The 16,029-nt window shown below is 49.3% G+C and overlaps 1 protein-coding gene across 1 annotated transcript in view; it reads left to right on the forward strand.

Annotated features, from left to right (window-relative positions):
• Nucleotides 1-913: 913 nt before the first annotated feature.
• LOC135221722 (serine/threonine/tyrosine-interacting protein B-like) overlaps nt 914-16,029 on the forward strand; it is a 128,131-nt gene continuing 113,015 nt past the window's right edge. Inside the window, exons 1-2 of the mRNA XM_064259511.1 lie at nt 914-1,208; nt 15,782-15,896. Of these exons, the coding sequence (XP_064115581.1) occupies nt 15,801-15,896 (96 nt within the window). The 5' untranslated portion in view covers nt 914-1,208; nt 15,782-15,800. The remainder of the gene's footprint in view (nt 1,209-15,781; nt 15,897-16,029) is intronic.

Consider the following 16,029-nt stretch of genomic DNA (forward strand, 5'->3'; position numbering starts at 1 on the left):
GATCTCTAAACTATTTCTCACTTTAGTCAAAACAAAAATAAAGCTAGAAAACTGAGCTGAATTCAAGCTGGCACTAAAATAAACTAGATTTATAATATAACGTTAGATCGTATAGGTTCACCACGGAACGCTCGAAATCCTTTCCGCGAAATACCAACTTTTGGAGTAACAGAAGTAGCAATATCATGTAAGGTAATTCATATCTAAAGATCTAAAATCTTAAAGGAGTCACTGAAATTTAAAAGTATACTATCTAAATGCAAATCAGATTGCAATAAAGGCAATTAAATTTTTTTTCACTGCATCAAATAAACAGTTTTACAAACTTTGTATTATATAAACATTTGACCTGAAATATTCGACTGAGCATGGTTGTCATTTGCAGTGAGGGAGGAGCGACAGAAATTCCCATTAAGCATATGAAACTTGGGTCAACATGAGAATGTTTACGCATATAATATTATTAGTATTTGCTTCAGTTTGGACCAACGTTGGCCTGGGAACGACTCTTGCTCCCAAAGCAGCCCGTATAATTAAAATCTCAAGATCGGGAGACGTCCAACAAGTCGGAAGAATTCAGATAAGCGACTTATAAACATTTTCTTTTTCCTTCTCTGTCATCCATAGAGGGATTGAAGCTCTATGTCACTCTCCTACCTCTAATTAATGAGAGAAAGCGCTAAGCATAGCAAAGTCAGCATCTAACGATGCAACACCACCAAGAAGAGCAAAATAGAGGTAAATCTATGTGAAACACGTAAGTCTTGTAAATTTTATTGTCTTTATATCTATTTGTATTTTTAGCAGTGTTGAGTGCAAAAATTTAAATACTGATAATCTCATATTGGAAATGTCATGATATAATAAAGATTAATTGTGAAAGTAAATATCTCGAAAGAAATAGGTTATTGGAACTCACCAGGTTAAGGGAGTATTAATGTTTAAGCAGCCTGTTGTAGTTTTTCGTGACACTTATTGTCATCGCATAATAATAAACAATACATGCCCAAATCACAGTTACTCGAAGCTGCAACGCAAGTGTACCGTTGCTCCATTACATTATATACTACTCTGCATATTGTGATGATGTAGGGTCCAGGCCAAGCTTGTAGGTATACCAAGTGAGGATAGAGGGGCCGCATCCAGAAAGAGAGAGAGAGAGAGGTACAGATTAGCAGCCTGGCCTTGTTCTACAGCGTGATTGGCAGGTACGTAAACTGACAGGAGCTTATATCATTATTTGCCACATATAACACAATCCTAACATTGGATACGTTATCATTTACACGTGTGGACAATCCAAATAATTTTCTGCCTAAATTTAAATTAGGTACCTACCTAGCCTAAGTAGCTAGGTATCTTGGTAAGGACAGCGTTCTAGGTAAGGTTAGGTTTGACCTGTTTTCACGGTCTCATTTTCTTACACCTAACCCTGTCTTCCTACTCTGCATGTGCTCCCCTAAAGGGCAACTATGAGACCCCAGTGGGATATTTTCCTGTAGGTTTGGGGTAGGAGGAACCAAGAAGAAGTGCCAGAGCTACTAGGTACGTAGGCCTCTAGTAGGTACCCTAGTTGAGAACGAAGGATGCAGGTTCTACTGACGAAAAATCTTGGTAAAACTACAATAGGTACTACCCAGGTAGGTAGGTAGGTAGAGAATATAGGTAGGTAGCTACTACCTAGGTCCTCTATGTAAGCTAGCTAGGTAGTTGCACAGCCTGATTTTCGCCAGTCATTGACCATACCTATAGTATAGTACCTAGGCGAAGCTATAGCCTAACCAATCCTATATTGCTGGTTCTTACCTAACCAGATCTTAACCCGCTAGCCTAACCTAACTTAGGGCAATGTGCCCTTACCTGGCTGGGGGTGGGAGAGGGGGCTTTGTCCTCTCTGGACACCCCAAAAAGGCAGTAACCTCTCCCAGTCAGCAACTGGTGGCAATCAGGCTGCGAAACTGCCTAGTAGGTAGCCTATTAGGGTAATGCATTGCTGTGCGGACACTTCCAAAAAATAACTTGAGCACTTCCAGTATCCTGAATTAGACACCAGTCATAACCCGACCAGCGTGGAAAACACAGATCGAGACCTCTACTTTCCTCCTGAAGGAAGTGTTTTCTTTCAAGTCACAAAATAGGGTAAAAAACCGCATGGTACAGGGGTGGACCATGTACGATCAATGTGTACAACCCCAAGAAAAGTACATTATAATGTGTCCTGACACCGGAGTAGAGGTCTTTAGCTCTGTTTCTCACCAACAACAAGTCGCGTCTGATGCCCATCTCTGATGTCAGGACACGTTATAATGTACTTTTGTTCCGACACGGCATACAAACCTTCGGTCCTTTACAATAGGAAGGTACTAGCGGCAGCTGGATAGGTCGTAAGCTTTCAAACAAGGGGTGTTCGGTAGTTAACTGCTTGTCCGACAGGCTTGCAGCGCGCGCGACTGGGAGGTAAACAAATCACTTTTGCTTTCGGCCTCACAGCGAGTGGACGTGTGTGTTCGACGCTCTCTCGCCCGCTTCTCGTCGTTTGCTTTCTTGAGTATATGGTTGTGTTTGTGTATGAAAGAATTCATTGTAAGTACAATCATTTCTCTCTTTTCATATTAATTGAACTGCAATTAATTAATGATGGAATCTCCTCGCCTCGCTACCCCACGGAGACTATGCCCGGGTACCGAAGGGCGTAAATGCGGGAAGTTCCGCTCTTTCCCGGAGATAGACCCTCATATTTGTGTGCTCGGTGTCGGGCGGCGCGAATGCTCCCGAGCCGAGCCTTGTAATGTGTTTTATTAATTGGTCGGAGGCGCAGTGGATTTTGTATGAGGGCAGGAGGAAGCGAAGGCCCCTCTGGCGAAAAGGAGTCGTCGGAAAGCTCTCCCGCGACTCCTTTGGTGACGGACACTTCGTCTTCTTTCCTGCCGCCCGCTCAACTTCCACGTCTCGCGCCTTCCCCTTCGGGGGGGGGGTTTCTAGGTCCTTCTCCTCTCCTGACTTGTCGAGTGTGGAGGAGGGCGCTAGATACCCTGACGTCGAGTTGTACTCTGGGTCCTCTATCCGTTCGTCTTCGCGCGAACGGGTAGAGGATCCCCCTAATCACCCGACTTTTGCCTCCTCAGGTGCAGTTGCCGCGAAGGATGACCTCGGACAGGTGTGGGCATCGTTGGGGCTGCAGGGCGTGCCGAGTGTCCAGGGGCTGCTCTACCATCTCGCTGGCTCCGTGGCGGTCACCCATGCAACGGTCACGACCACCACCACGACCATTACAACACCCGGCTACGCTTCACCTCCTCACCTGGTGTACACCCAGCACGCGGTCTCTGTGACACCCACTACATCGGTGCAGGGGCCAGTCGCCGTAACTCGGGGGAGTGTGATGCGCCGCCGGGGGTTTGCCCGTGCTGCCGCGACCGGACTTCGTGTGCCCGAAGAGCTCGCCCCACCCTGGACCGTCCCACCGGTACCTAGGATGTCTGTGCCGCTGGTCCGCCCATCTAGACCGCCTACACAGTCTGCCGTACCTGCCGTACCTGCCCAGCTGCTGTCCACGGACGTGACGTGGACCACTGCTGCCGTTCCTGTACCTGCTCCAGCGGTATTCTGCCGTTCCTGTGATGCCTGCACCTGCTGATGTTGTTCCTGTTCCTGGCGCCGCTGCTCCCCCCGATGCTGATCTTGTTCGGACAGGTGCGTCCGGGCCCTGTTGCTTCGGCAACAGCAGCCCCGGCTCCGCTCTGGATGACAGATCTGACGTCGGTCCTGAGAAGGTTGACGAAGAAGAAGAAGAAGAGGAGGAAAGGTGTCGTCGTCGTCTTCATCGTCTTCTTCGTCTTCGTCGTCGTCTGCCGCCTCTCCCCTTCGTCTTCTAAGGCTCCCCTGCCGAAGAAGAAGAAGGTCGCCTCCCCCCCCCCTAAGAAGTCTCCTTCGGGAACTTCTAAGGGCCCGTCTCGCTCTGGTGAGACGGGGGGTTCTTCCGCTGGTCACCCAGCTCCTTCGGGGCAGGACCCGTCTCTTCTTCCGCAAGGAAGAAGACTACGGGGACCAGAGGAGTGCCGGCTAACACCGGCACTTCCTCACCTGCTGTCAGTGGTTCGGCCACAGCAGCAGGGTCCGTCTCGGCCTCTCGTTCGCGAGAGGTACCGAGTGTACGGTCGCTTACCAGCGACCGTGCAGCCAGGAACCAGACCTCTGAGTTCGCTCAGCGTCAGGTTCACGGCACGGAGCGGAAGACTGGTGACAGCCGCTCACGCGACTCTCACCAGACCAGCTCTCGCTCTCGCGGCGAGCAGCTGGCTACCCGGGCGGACGTGACGGTCCATGACCGGCCACGGGCTGAGGCGGGGAAGAGGTCCCCCCGTTCGCCGGCACCAGCCACGGCTGGTACCAGCGAACTGACGCACCGTGAGGATACGCACCGATCTACCGTGACATGGAGCTCGCCGGTCGCCTGACCGTCACTCTCACAGAGAGCGATCGGGTACGGCGACCAGCACCAGCTCCTCTGACACACGAGACCGGAGCCGCTGTTCTCGGTCCAGCCGTTCTCCACAGCGAGACGGCTCGACTAGGTCTGCAGCTCGATCGCCACCGCGGGTTGGCGATCGCCTGCAGTCTTCCAAGCCCGCTGGTTCTGCCAGCGAGCGAGGAGGGAGCGTCAGGTCTGCCTCTTCCATACCTTCAACCTCCTAGGATTACACCGGGAGGGGCGAGGTATTGAGGAGTGATCGTGAGGGGTGCGCCCCTCAGGATCCACCACGGCGTCGTACGTACCAGGCACGGTTCTCGGACCAGCAGGTCGTACGCACAGGTGGTTGGAGCAGTCCGAGAGGGGTCTGTCGCTGTTCCTCTCCTTGAGGGAGGAGGGTCTCGGGAGTTGCCCCTGTTGAGGGACTGGACGGTCCGACTCCGCGAGGAAGCAGTCACTCCTGAGATCCAGAGGAACTTTGCGAGGTTATTGCGCTGATTCGTCAGCACAACGACCTCACGGAAGGATCGCTGCTCCCACCATACGAGCCCACGTCCTGGCTCGAGTCGTTCGGGGGCCCGAAGAGGGAACCCAGACCGACGGTGGGTTTGCCGCGTTCTGAGCTGCCGGACTCAGTGCTGGACCAGGTTGAATCGCTTGTCTCCGGACAAGACGGCTCGCTCAAGTCTGGCAGGTCGAGCAAGCTGCTTCCACCTCCTCTGCTGCGACAGCGGCGTTTTTTACGTGCCATCTGAAGACCCGATGCGCCCAAACAGGTGAACCCGGAGTTAGCCAGGCTGACTTCGGGTGTGTCTCTGCAGCAGCTCCTGTCCGAGAACCTGTGGTTCTCGCAGCAAGAGACATTCGGCCTGGAATCTACCGCCATGGCAGCTTTCCAGGCCGTCTCCTGGCTAGATCTGTGGTCCCTCACAGTATCTAAGGTCGCAGCCAACTCCGGGGAATTTCTCCCGAAGATGACTCGGCCTTCAGGAGACTTTTTGCCAGTCTGGGGGAGGAGCCATCTCCTTCCTTGCCCACCAGACGGTGAACCTGTGGGCCAACCTGGTTCTCCGACGAAGGGACGCTGTCCTTACTCGGGTTTCCAGGGCGGCCGGGCGTGAAGCGGCGTTGGGACTTCGCAACGGACCTTTACGGAGTTCCACGTCTCTCTTCCCAGGAGAGATGGTGGACGCTGCGGTGGACAGACGGCGCACTGACGATCAGTGGGACCGTCTGGTTCACCAGGCAGTCTCGAAGGCCTCTGGGCAGCCTTGGACTGCGGCCAAGTCTAACGGCTCGGCTAGCGCTTCCTCGGTGGCTAAGACGGTAGCTGCGTCGAAGCCCCGGGGAATGACTCTGTCTTCTTCGACTTCTAGCAAGGGTAGCCGTAACCAGCCCTCCTCCCAGCCCTCCTCCTCCCGTGGAGGCTCTGGGAGGAAGTCGAAGAAAGGGGGAAACGCTAGGGACGGCGTTCCCCCTCACCTGCTGCCGGAAGTGGGGGGGTGCCTGGCCAGCCATTGGGCAACTTGGCAGCGCGTTACAGGCCGCCGAGGACCACTTGGGATTGGTAGATGTCCCTTCGGGAGGGAGAAATTCTATTACCCTTTTCGAAATCTCGGTCACCCCTCACCTCCAACCCGGTCCAACAGCAGGCGTACGTTCCAGGGGCATCGAAGGACGTAGCATTGAGACAAGAGATCAAGACCATGCTGAGCAAGAGAGCTGTAGAAATCGTCACGGATCAATCACCGGGCTTTTACAGTCGACTCTTCCTGGTGGAAAAGTCTACGGGAGGCTGGCGCCCGGTGATAGATCTCTCTCCCCTGAACCGGTTGTTCGCCAGACCCGGTTCACGATGGAGACGGCACGCTCAGTGCTCGACTCTATCAGGGAGAACGATTTCATGCTTTCAGTGGACTTGAAGGATGCGTATTTCCAAATACCCATTCATCAGTCCTCCAGAAAGTACTCCGCTTCATCCTCGACGGGACGGTGTACCAGTCAGGCCACTTTGCTTCGGTCTCTCAACCGCCCCACAGGTGTTCACGCGAGTGTTCACTCTGGTGTCGCTGCTTGGGCCCATTCACGGGATACGTCTGATGGGGTATCTCGACGATTGGTTAGTCCTGGCGAGCTCCCGCTCGCAGTTGCTACAGGACAGGGATCGACCGCTCGAGTTCTGTCGCGATCTGGGGATCGTTATCGTGAACTTCAGAAAGTCCGATCTCGAGCCAAGCAGAGGATGAAGTACCTGGGTATGCTGATCGACACGGTAAAGCAGGGCGAGTCTTCCCCGCAGACTCGAGGATTAGCAAATTCAGGGAGGCAGCCAACCAGTTCCTGTCTCGGCAGGAACGGGTTAGCTCAGCGATGGCAAGTCGTGATCGGACACCTGTCGTCACTCGGGAAGGCAGTCCCTAACGGGCGTCTTCACCTGCGGTCTCTTCAGGGAGACTAAAGGAGAGTTGGTCACAGGCGACGGATCCCCCAAGCTTTCCATTGTCACTGACACAGGAGGTGAGGCAGGACCTAGCCTGGTGGCTGGACGACAGAACCTCTTAAGAGGAGTGCCTCTGCGCACTCTCCCCCGGCCCCGGAAACATTGCAGCTGCTCTCAGACGCATCGACCGAGGGATGGGGCGCACACCTGGAGGAGTTGCTGACTTCAGGAGTGTGGTACGAGAACGACAAGCACCTTCACATCAATGTACTGAAACTCAAGGCAGCGTTCCTCGCTCTCCAAGAGTTCCAGGACCGCTTGATGGGACACTCAGTGGTGTTGATGTGCGACAACACCACGGCGGTGGCTTACGTCAACAAACAGGGGGGGCCTAGTGTCTCTCCCGTTGTACCAGTTGACTCGGCAGGTGCACGAGTGGGCCGAGGCGCACTCAATAGAGCTGTCGGCACGCTACATTCCAGGGAAGGAATGTAGTAGCAGAACACGCTCAGCCGTCGGGATCAAGGGATAGGGACCGAATGGTCTCTACACCAGGACGTGGCGGAAAGGCTCTTCGACCTGTGGGGGCGACCAGTCGAGGATCTGTTTCGCCACCCGGCACAACAGGAAGCTCCAGGTGTTCTTCTCGGCCGTGCCGGACCCATGGGCAGCTGCAGAGGAGGCTCTTCAACACCCGTGGGACAACCTTTTCCGCCTATGCCTTTCCCCCGTTTCACCCTGATTCGCAAGGTGATCAGTCGAGCACTGGTCACCCCGAATCTCAGGATGATCCTGATGGCTCCCAAATGGCCACAGGCCATTTGGTATCCGGACCTGCTGGCTCTTCTCGCAAGAGAACCGAGAGAGATTCCCCCTTGGCACAACCTTCTCGCCCAGCCACACGTCGAGCTCGGTACCACCGAGCAGTCCAGTCCCTACGTCTTCTTCACGGCTGGCTGTTATCCAACATCTCTTGCGAACGAGAGGCTTTTCTCGTAGCGCAGCAACAGAGATGGCTGGAAACGTCCGTCAGTCCTCTGCAGCTGTGTACCAGGGGAAGTCGGCTGTCTTCTGTGGTTGGTGTCGTAGACGGGGCCTATCTCCTCTCAGAGCCACTCTTCAGCAGGTAGCGGATTTCCTCGTTTTTCTTCGCCGAGAGAAGCTCCTCTCAGTTCCCACAGTCAAAGGATACAGAGCCGCCTTGACGCTCGTCCTGAAACTGAGGGATTGGACATCTCGAACTCGTTCGAGATCTCCTTACTTAGGAGGAGCTTCGAAAGGTCTTGCCCACCCAGGGAACTCACAAGCCCCTCTTCTTGCTGGACCTGGCATCGGCGAAGAGAGTACGGGACTTCATGCCGATAATGATGCGGATGAGATGCTGCTTTGTCCTGGGAGGACGCTACGGCGCTATCTGAAGAGAACTCGACACCTCGGGCCTGAGTGTCGACGCCTCTTCGTTAGCACCGGGGTCACCAAGAAAGAAGTATCAAAGAACACTCTTTCGTCCTGGCTGCGTGAGGTCATCAGGAGGGCGTATGAGGCTGATGGTAGTGACGACATCCGTACGTCCCGTCCGAGAGCTCACGAAGTCAGAAGTATTGGCCCCTCGTTGGCGTTTCGTAAGAACTTCTCCGTGGCGCAGGTATGGAAGGCAGGGGTCTGGTACAACCAGACCACCGGCACCTTCCTTATACCTTTTGGATATTGCCCACAGGTCCTTGGATCGGTTTCCTTAGGACCCGTGGTGGCTGCTCAACACGTCGTCTAGCTAACCCAGACCCTAGCAGGCTGAACAGCATCGAGTCCTGGTGTGGACTGTATGAATAGATTGTAAATGAGAAAGTGACTGGCTTCTCTTTCTATCTTTTTCTACCCTCTACCTGTGGGTAGAGGGATACGGTCATCACCCTGCTGGATAAGGACGAGATGCCGGTGAGCTATATGACAGAGCCCCATCCTATCCCTTTCACTAGGGATAGGAGCAGAATATCCACCACTTCCTTCTACAAGGGGGGGAAGTGGATGCCTACAAGAGTCAAAACCATGACTTTATCTTTGCTCCTGTACAGGAACAAGTTCTTACATTGCTGGTTTACGAAAGAGATACGCTTGCCTCTCTCTTAGTACTCGGTCCAGAGGTCTGACCATTGATCCTGCGGTGCACACCCCGATCAATCGGACAGAGGCTTGGATCCTCCCTCGCTCTTACGACCAGGGAGGCTTCCAAGGTTGGGCGAACACCAGTCTGTTCACAAAAGACTCAGATTCCGCCCACCCACCAAGAATGAGTCTTCCTATTGTAAAAGGACCGAAGGTTTTGTATGCCGTGTCGGAACAAATGACAATTTGTCCAAAATTGCATTTTTCCTAACTATACAAACCTGAGGTCCTTTTACACATAGCCCCACCTCATGCCACCCCTCACTCTGCAGTTTTTGCTTGGGCCAAAAGCAAAAGTGATTTGTTTACCTCCCAGTCGCGCGCGCGCGCCTGTCGGACAAGCAGTTAACTACCGAACCCCTTGTTCGAAAGCTTACGACCTATCCAGCTGCCGCTAGTACCTTCCTATTGTAAAAGGACCTCAGGTTTGTATAGTTAGGAAAAATGCAATTTTGGACAAATTGTCATTTTTGGGGGTTGTACACATTGATCGTACATGGTCCACCCCTGTACCATGCGGTTTTTTACCCTAGGTAATGCCATAATTTCCGGTTAAACAGAAGTTAATGAAAGTCAATCCATGTGCAGTGCAAACTTACCTCCATGATGCTTTTGAATTTTACACTTAACAACCTTACATGTAGAAAATTGACGCCATCTCAGTGTTTGTAGTGTCACTTGTGTCCATAAACTTTCCATTTCCTGTGCTAAATCCGTACACAACTTGTACCCTTAGATGCTGGGACGCTTTATTCACAACAATCTTAAACGACAAGGTGTATCGGCTCTGGCAGGGAAAACATGTTGTTTGTTCGGGAACAGGACGAAGAAGAGTGTGGTAGATAACATTTGAATAATTAGTTAAAGATTAGAATAAGGTTATAAATTGCATATTTGTTCCGATACGTAATACAAACCATCGGTCCTTTAAGAATAGGAATGTAACCTGCGGCAGCTGGAACCGGTCGTAAGCTTCGAACAACAGAGTACGGTACTTAACTGCTTGTCCGACAGTCAGCGCACCGCGCGACTGAGAGAAGAATCACTTTGCTTTCAGCCGAGCTGGGTGACAGATGTGTTCTCCACTTCTCTCTGCCCGCCTTTCGTCGTATGCTTTGTTTCTTCAAATCTTGGTTTGCTTTTCTAGTGTGATTGTGTAAAATACTGTAAGTACTTGTGCTTTGTATTTTATTATCTTTATTATGGATCGTGAGCTGGAGAGTTCCCCACGCCCCCCCATCAGCCGCAGACTCTGCCCTGGTGTGGAGGGCCGTAAGTGTGGGGCGTTCCGCTCCTTTTTGGAGGTTGACCCTCATGAATTGTGTGCTCGGTGTCGGGAGCACGAATGCTCTTGCACTGAGCCCTGTGATATTTGTTTGTTCCGATACGTAATACAAACCTTTCGGTCCTTTAACAATAGGAAGGTAACTAGCGGCAGCTGGAACGGTCGTAAGCTTTGAACAAGGGAGTTCGATAGTTAACTGCTCGTCTGACAGTGCGCGCGCAGCGCGACTGGGAGGTAAAGAATCACTTTTGCATTAGGCCGCGTTGGTGGAGGACGTGTTCGTCATCGCTCTCTGCCCGCTTCATCGTCGTATGGTTTGGTTGTGTGTTGTTTCTCAACTTGGTTTGTCAGTGTAGTGAAAGTGTATTGTAAGTATGTGACTTTCTTTATTACTTTTTATTACATTGATTATTGATTCTCATGCAATAGAGCTATCCCTGCCAGGGCCGGATTTAGGCATGTGGAGGCCCCTGGGCAATCTATATGTGGAGGCCCACCCTGCTTGAGGCGGGTGGCGAGCGAAGCAAGCCTCACTGGGGGGCGCTGCAAGCTCCACCGGGAAATCATCATTGCCGGTCCTGCCAGTAATGAATTTTGGTCATCTTAAAAAAAGAACAAAAGAGTATAATACACCCTTAAATTTCACTTACCTCTGATGCCACTCACAAGGATGTTAAGCAGAGTGGTACGCGTTAAATCCTCTCTCTCTCTCTTTTCGTTACGAGTATTGTATGCGTCTCTCTCTCTCTCTCTCCTTATGGGACTTTTATACATTTGGTATAGATAGACTCAGGCGCTCATGGTTTGGTCTGCATTTGGGAGGGGCAATGCTGCCCCTCCCAAGTGCCACCCTGGGCGACCGCCCATAGGAAGAAACGCCACTGATTACGCAGACAATGGTACAAATACATGCATTCAATAAATAAACTCACAGAAACCAAAAAATATATAGAAATATTTGAAGTCAGACTTACCTACAAACCATCCCTTCCGATTTTGTCAACCAACAATGCATTCTAAAATAGATTGGAGGTAATTTTAGGGGTAATTGTAAACGTAGCCTAAATTTCTAATTATATCACGTTGCTTTACTTTGGTTTTACTGTAATTTTCCGTGCTGAAAAAAGATAAATCATAAATATCCACAATTTTGTTTTATTCCTGACTAAAAAACTTTTATTCCTTATATATTTACTGAAATTAAAAATTACTTAAGCCTGGGTCCTTTTTTTTGAGGCCCCCTAAAATGTGGAGGCCCCTGGGCAGGTGCCCTCTTTGCCCCCCTCCCCCCTAAATCCAGCCCTGATCCCTGCCCCCCCCCCCCCCCCCCCAATCAAGCCGTGGAGTTTGCCCTGGTGTGGAGGGCCGCAGTGTGGGGTCTTTTGCTCTTTCCCTGAGATAGATCCTCATGTCCTTTGTGCGGGGGCGTGAATGCTCTCGGACCGAGCCATGTAATTTTGTGTAAATTGGTCGGAGGTGCAGTGGGTGCTGTGCGAGGGTAGGAGGAAGCGTAGACCTGCCAAGGAGTTGTCGGAAAGCTTTCAGTGACTCCCTTGGTTACGGACACTTCGTCTTCTTTCCTGCCCCCGGCTCAGGTCTCGCGTATGGCAACTTTCCCTTCGGGTTGGGTTTCTCGGTCCTTCTCTTCGCCCGATCTGTCGAGCGTAGAGGAGGGCGCGAGGTGCCCCGACGTGCATTTGTATTTGGGGTCTTCCGTTCGCTCAGGGTGGGGCTGCCCTCCCCCCCCCTCGCGCGAGGGGGAACCCCTCCTAATCACCCGACTGTTGCTTCCTCAGGTGCTCCTGCTGCAGGCGACGACCTCGGCCAGGTGCGGGTGTCGCTGGGGCTAGGCCAATGGATGAGTCTGCTGGGCACACTCATCCATCAAGAAATTCGTACCTTTGGGAACACTCCACATAAGGGTACTACAATTCTTCTTAAAGGCCAGGTTGCACATGAAAACCCTTCCAAACTCATTCTTGTTTCCCATCATGCCCAAAATCAAGGAGGAGCTTCAGTGGTGGTTTTCAGAAGGAAGATTTTTAGTATGGAAGTTGTACTAACACGGGGGGGGGGGAACATGGGAAGGGAAATGAACATAAAACTATAAAAATGCCTAACAGCCAGGTAGGGCCACCCGTTAAGGATGTCCCTAACCAGGACAAAACCAGAATGGCCTAATGCCGTAACGATATAAGTAAACCGAACGGCAGAGGTAGGCATGATAACGAAAAAGAAATAAAACAAAATCATAATGAAAAGTAGTAAAACTATAACGGTGGGTACCCGATGAGGCACGAAACAAAGATATGTGCTCGAAAGGAAACCCCTGTGGAAAGCACGAAATAAACAAAAATATAAACATAATCATATACGCGATCGACAAAAACTGCCAACCAAGAAAAGGGAAATAAGAGTACTGATACAACTCGGTTCACGAAGTATGGAAGACCACGCGAAACCGAAACTACATCAAAGGGGAACGCGTAATGGTGGCGCCCAGCCTCGTCAGCGAAGGCGACGCCAGACAAAACCCTAAATGAAAGGACCACAGGGGTCAAAATCACTCCCTAAATAGTGCCGAACAAAAAACCAGTACTTAACTTGGATGGGGAGGCAGATTGACGATCCATAGCTAACAAACACAAGCCAAAAAGGCAGATAAAAACAGAACGCAAAAGTAACGTGCAGCTCTCTTAATGGTTATCAAAGGAATGCCGACCCTGACGCTACGTTCGTGGTAGCAGGGAGTGAGCCGTAGCATGGCTCCCCTTTCTAAGGGGTTTTGATGTGGAAAAGGCTAATTGGAGAGGCCGCTGTGGTAGTGTTTTGCACTCGCCCCAGATTCATACCGACACCCTTTTAGAAAGGGTGAGCAAGTCAGAATATTCTGGCATGTCCAATTTAGCAGTTCTCTGGTATTTTAGCAATAATTTACCTTAGAAATAGCGCTAAAGGAACGTATTTCACGGAGCGACACGGCTTCCTCGCCCAGAAATAGATTTTTCCTACGTCAAAATCCCTTTTCTTCCTCTGAGCCTCAGCCTAACCTTATACTCAGATGCATCCGATCTGGGTTGGGGAACTCTTCTAGAGAACATGGAAGTTTTAGGGACGTTGTCTCAGGAGGAGAGAGAACTCCACATTAAAGAACTGAAGGCAATACATTTGGGCCTCCAGTCATTTACAGCAGTGACCTTCAGCTGGATAGTAGTGGTCCATTCGGACAACACGACCACTCTGTCTTACATCAGAAACCAAGGAGGTACTTACTCTCTCTCCTTTTATGAAGCAGCCAATGATCATCTTCTCTGGGCATGAGGGAATCACATCAGGATTATTACACGATTCATCCATGGCAAGTGGAATGTCCTAGCAGATGAACTAAGCCACTGCAGACATGTTCTTACAGAGTGGACACTGAATCCACAGGTGCACCAACCTGTGAAAACTGTGGGGAAGGCTGTCGATAGACCTGTTTGCAATGTCTCCAGCCCTGGACCCTCTGGCAAGGATGACGGATGCTGTGCTTCAGGACTGGTCAAACTTGGATGTTAGTGCCTTTCCATCATTCAGCATGGTAAGGGAAGTCTTAAACAAGTTTCTTTCTCATAGCATTACTTCAATGACCCTTGTATCTCTGTTCTGTCCACAAAAGAACCTGCTCAGGCTACTGGTAGACTTCCCAAGACTTTTGTCACAGGGAACAAGTCTTCTTAGACGGCCACACTTCCACCAAGGCTTATCCTCTCTTGCGCTGAAAGGCTTTCGAATGATAGGAAACTTGTCGGAGCAAAGGGCTTTTCAAGACCAGCTGCAGTGATTGCAAAGTGATGTCAGTCTTCTTCTAACCAGCCCAAGTGGGCAGTCTTCCATAGCTTTTGTTGAAGACATAACATCTCTTCTACTGAAACATTTCTGACACATGTTGCAGATACTGTTCTGCTCCTCCTGAGGTCTTCTCGAGGCTTAGCTACATCTACCATCAGAGGGAATGGAACCATGCTAAGTTCTGTGTTTAGGCATAGAGACTTGGATTTATCAGCAAGTCAAGATATTAGTAACCTAATTGAGTCTTTTGACACGTCAAGGCTAGTGGAGATGGTTTCGGTCCCCTGGAACTTGGACGTTGTCCTTAATTGGCTCTTGGTCTCTGTTTGAGCCCCTTCACTCTCTCTCATGAATTAAAAAAAAAAAAAAAAAAAAAAAAAAAAAAAAAAAAAAAAAAAAAAAAAAAAAAAAATTCGTTGTTTTGGCTACGACCTAGAAAATGAGTGAACTGCAGGCCTTAGATTAGGAAGTTGGATTCTTTGATCAAGAACTTGACATATGACCTTGGCCCAAAAGATCATTAGAGAGCTCTTTGCCCTGTAAGGGCACTAAGACTATTTTGAGAGGATCAGAGTCCTCTCTAATAACCTCTGGTGCTAGGTTGAGAATCCCTCCGAACCATTGTCCAAGAATGCATTGGCATTCTTTTTGAGAGATGTAGTATTCTCTAAATCACACTTGGAAATGAGGATAATTTATCCATTTTAAAGCTGTCGCCACGTCATTGGCTTGACTTGTCGCTATCCACAATTCTTCAGTCCACCTATTGGAGGTGTAGATCAGGGTTTGCAACCCATTTTTTGCAGGACTTTAGGTCCATTATTTGTGGCTGGCATGGTATTGGGCAACAATGTATAGGAGGTATGCCTTTTATTCTCTATCTCCTCGCCTCGATACAAGTTGTCGAGGTTTGGGGACCCTGGGGTTACTGTGTACCTGGAGTACCCACCAGTCTGGTTTGTAATGGATGGGTAGTAGTTTTTAATTGTATGTTTTATCTAGTATGGAAAACCTGAGCAGGAAAAACCAGTCATAATCAGATTATGTTTACAGTTTTGTAATGGTATGAGGGCATATAGTTCACATTGTTTTGTGGTGTATAGCTCTTGATTTAGGATAGCATTAGGGACTTTTGTGCATCTAGTTTCTGTTGCTAGTGTATTTATATACCATTCACCTGTACATATTTAAAATAAAGAGAATAGCACCAATGTTTTATTTATAATATTTTTTTTGTGGTATCCTATTATCAAATTTTTAGTTGTAATTTTGTGATTAAAAAGTAAAACATTTTTAAGGAAAAACCAAAAGTTTATCACCTTTGGAAGCTAAGAAGGGTTGATTCAACTTTTTAACAATACTACAATAATAATAATTGATATAGTTAATATTATATCAATTATTATTATTGTTTTCATGATAATTACTATTATTTAAGAAGGTTGGTTAAACTTGGTAATAGTAATGTAATAGTAACAATTATAATAATGATAATTTGTATCGTTATAAATATTTAATAATAATAATAATAGAATACATAAATATATATAGTAGATATATTTTTGGAAAGTACAATTTTGAATTTTTCCAGACTTTAAGTGGGTTAGAACATGGAAACAGATTGGCTTTATCATATGAGACGAGAAATGCAAGAAGTTCTTCCTGGACTCTTTCTTGGACCATTCAATGCTGCTACAAAGTCCAAGGTAGGTCCTACTTAGAAAGTATTTCTGATTTTTATGGACAAACCACAAAAAAATGGGAAGGTATCTTGTCACTTTTCATAAGTTGTATTTCAATGAAATCTTTCACATTCCCAATTGATCCCTGATCCCCTTG

The sequence above is a fragment of the Macrobrachium nipponense genome, chromosome 3, assembly GCF_015104395.2.
Source record: "Macrobrachium nipponense isolate FS-2020 chromosome 3, ASM1510439v2, whole genome shotgun sequence".
Classification (NCBI taxonomy): domain Eukaryota; kingdom Metazoa; phylum Arthropoda; class Malacostraca; order Decapoda; family Palaemonidae; genus Macrobrachium; species Macrobrachium nipponense.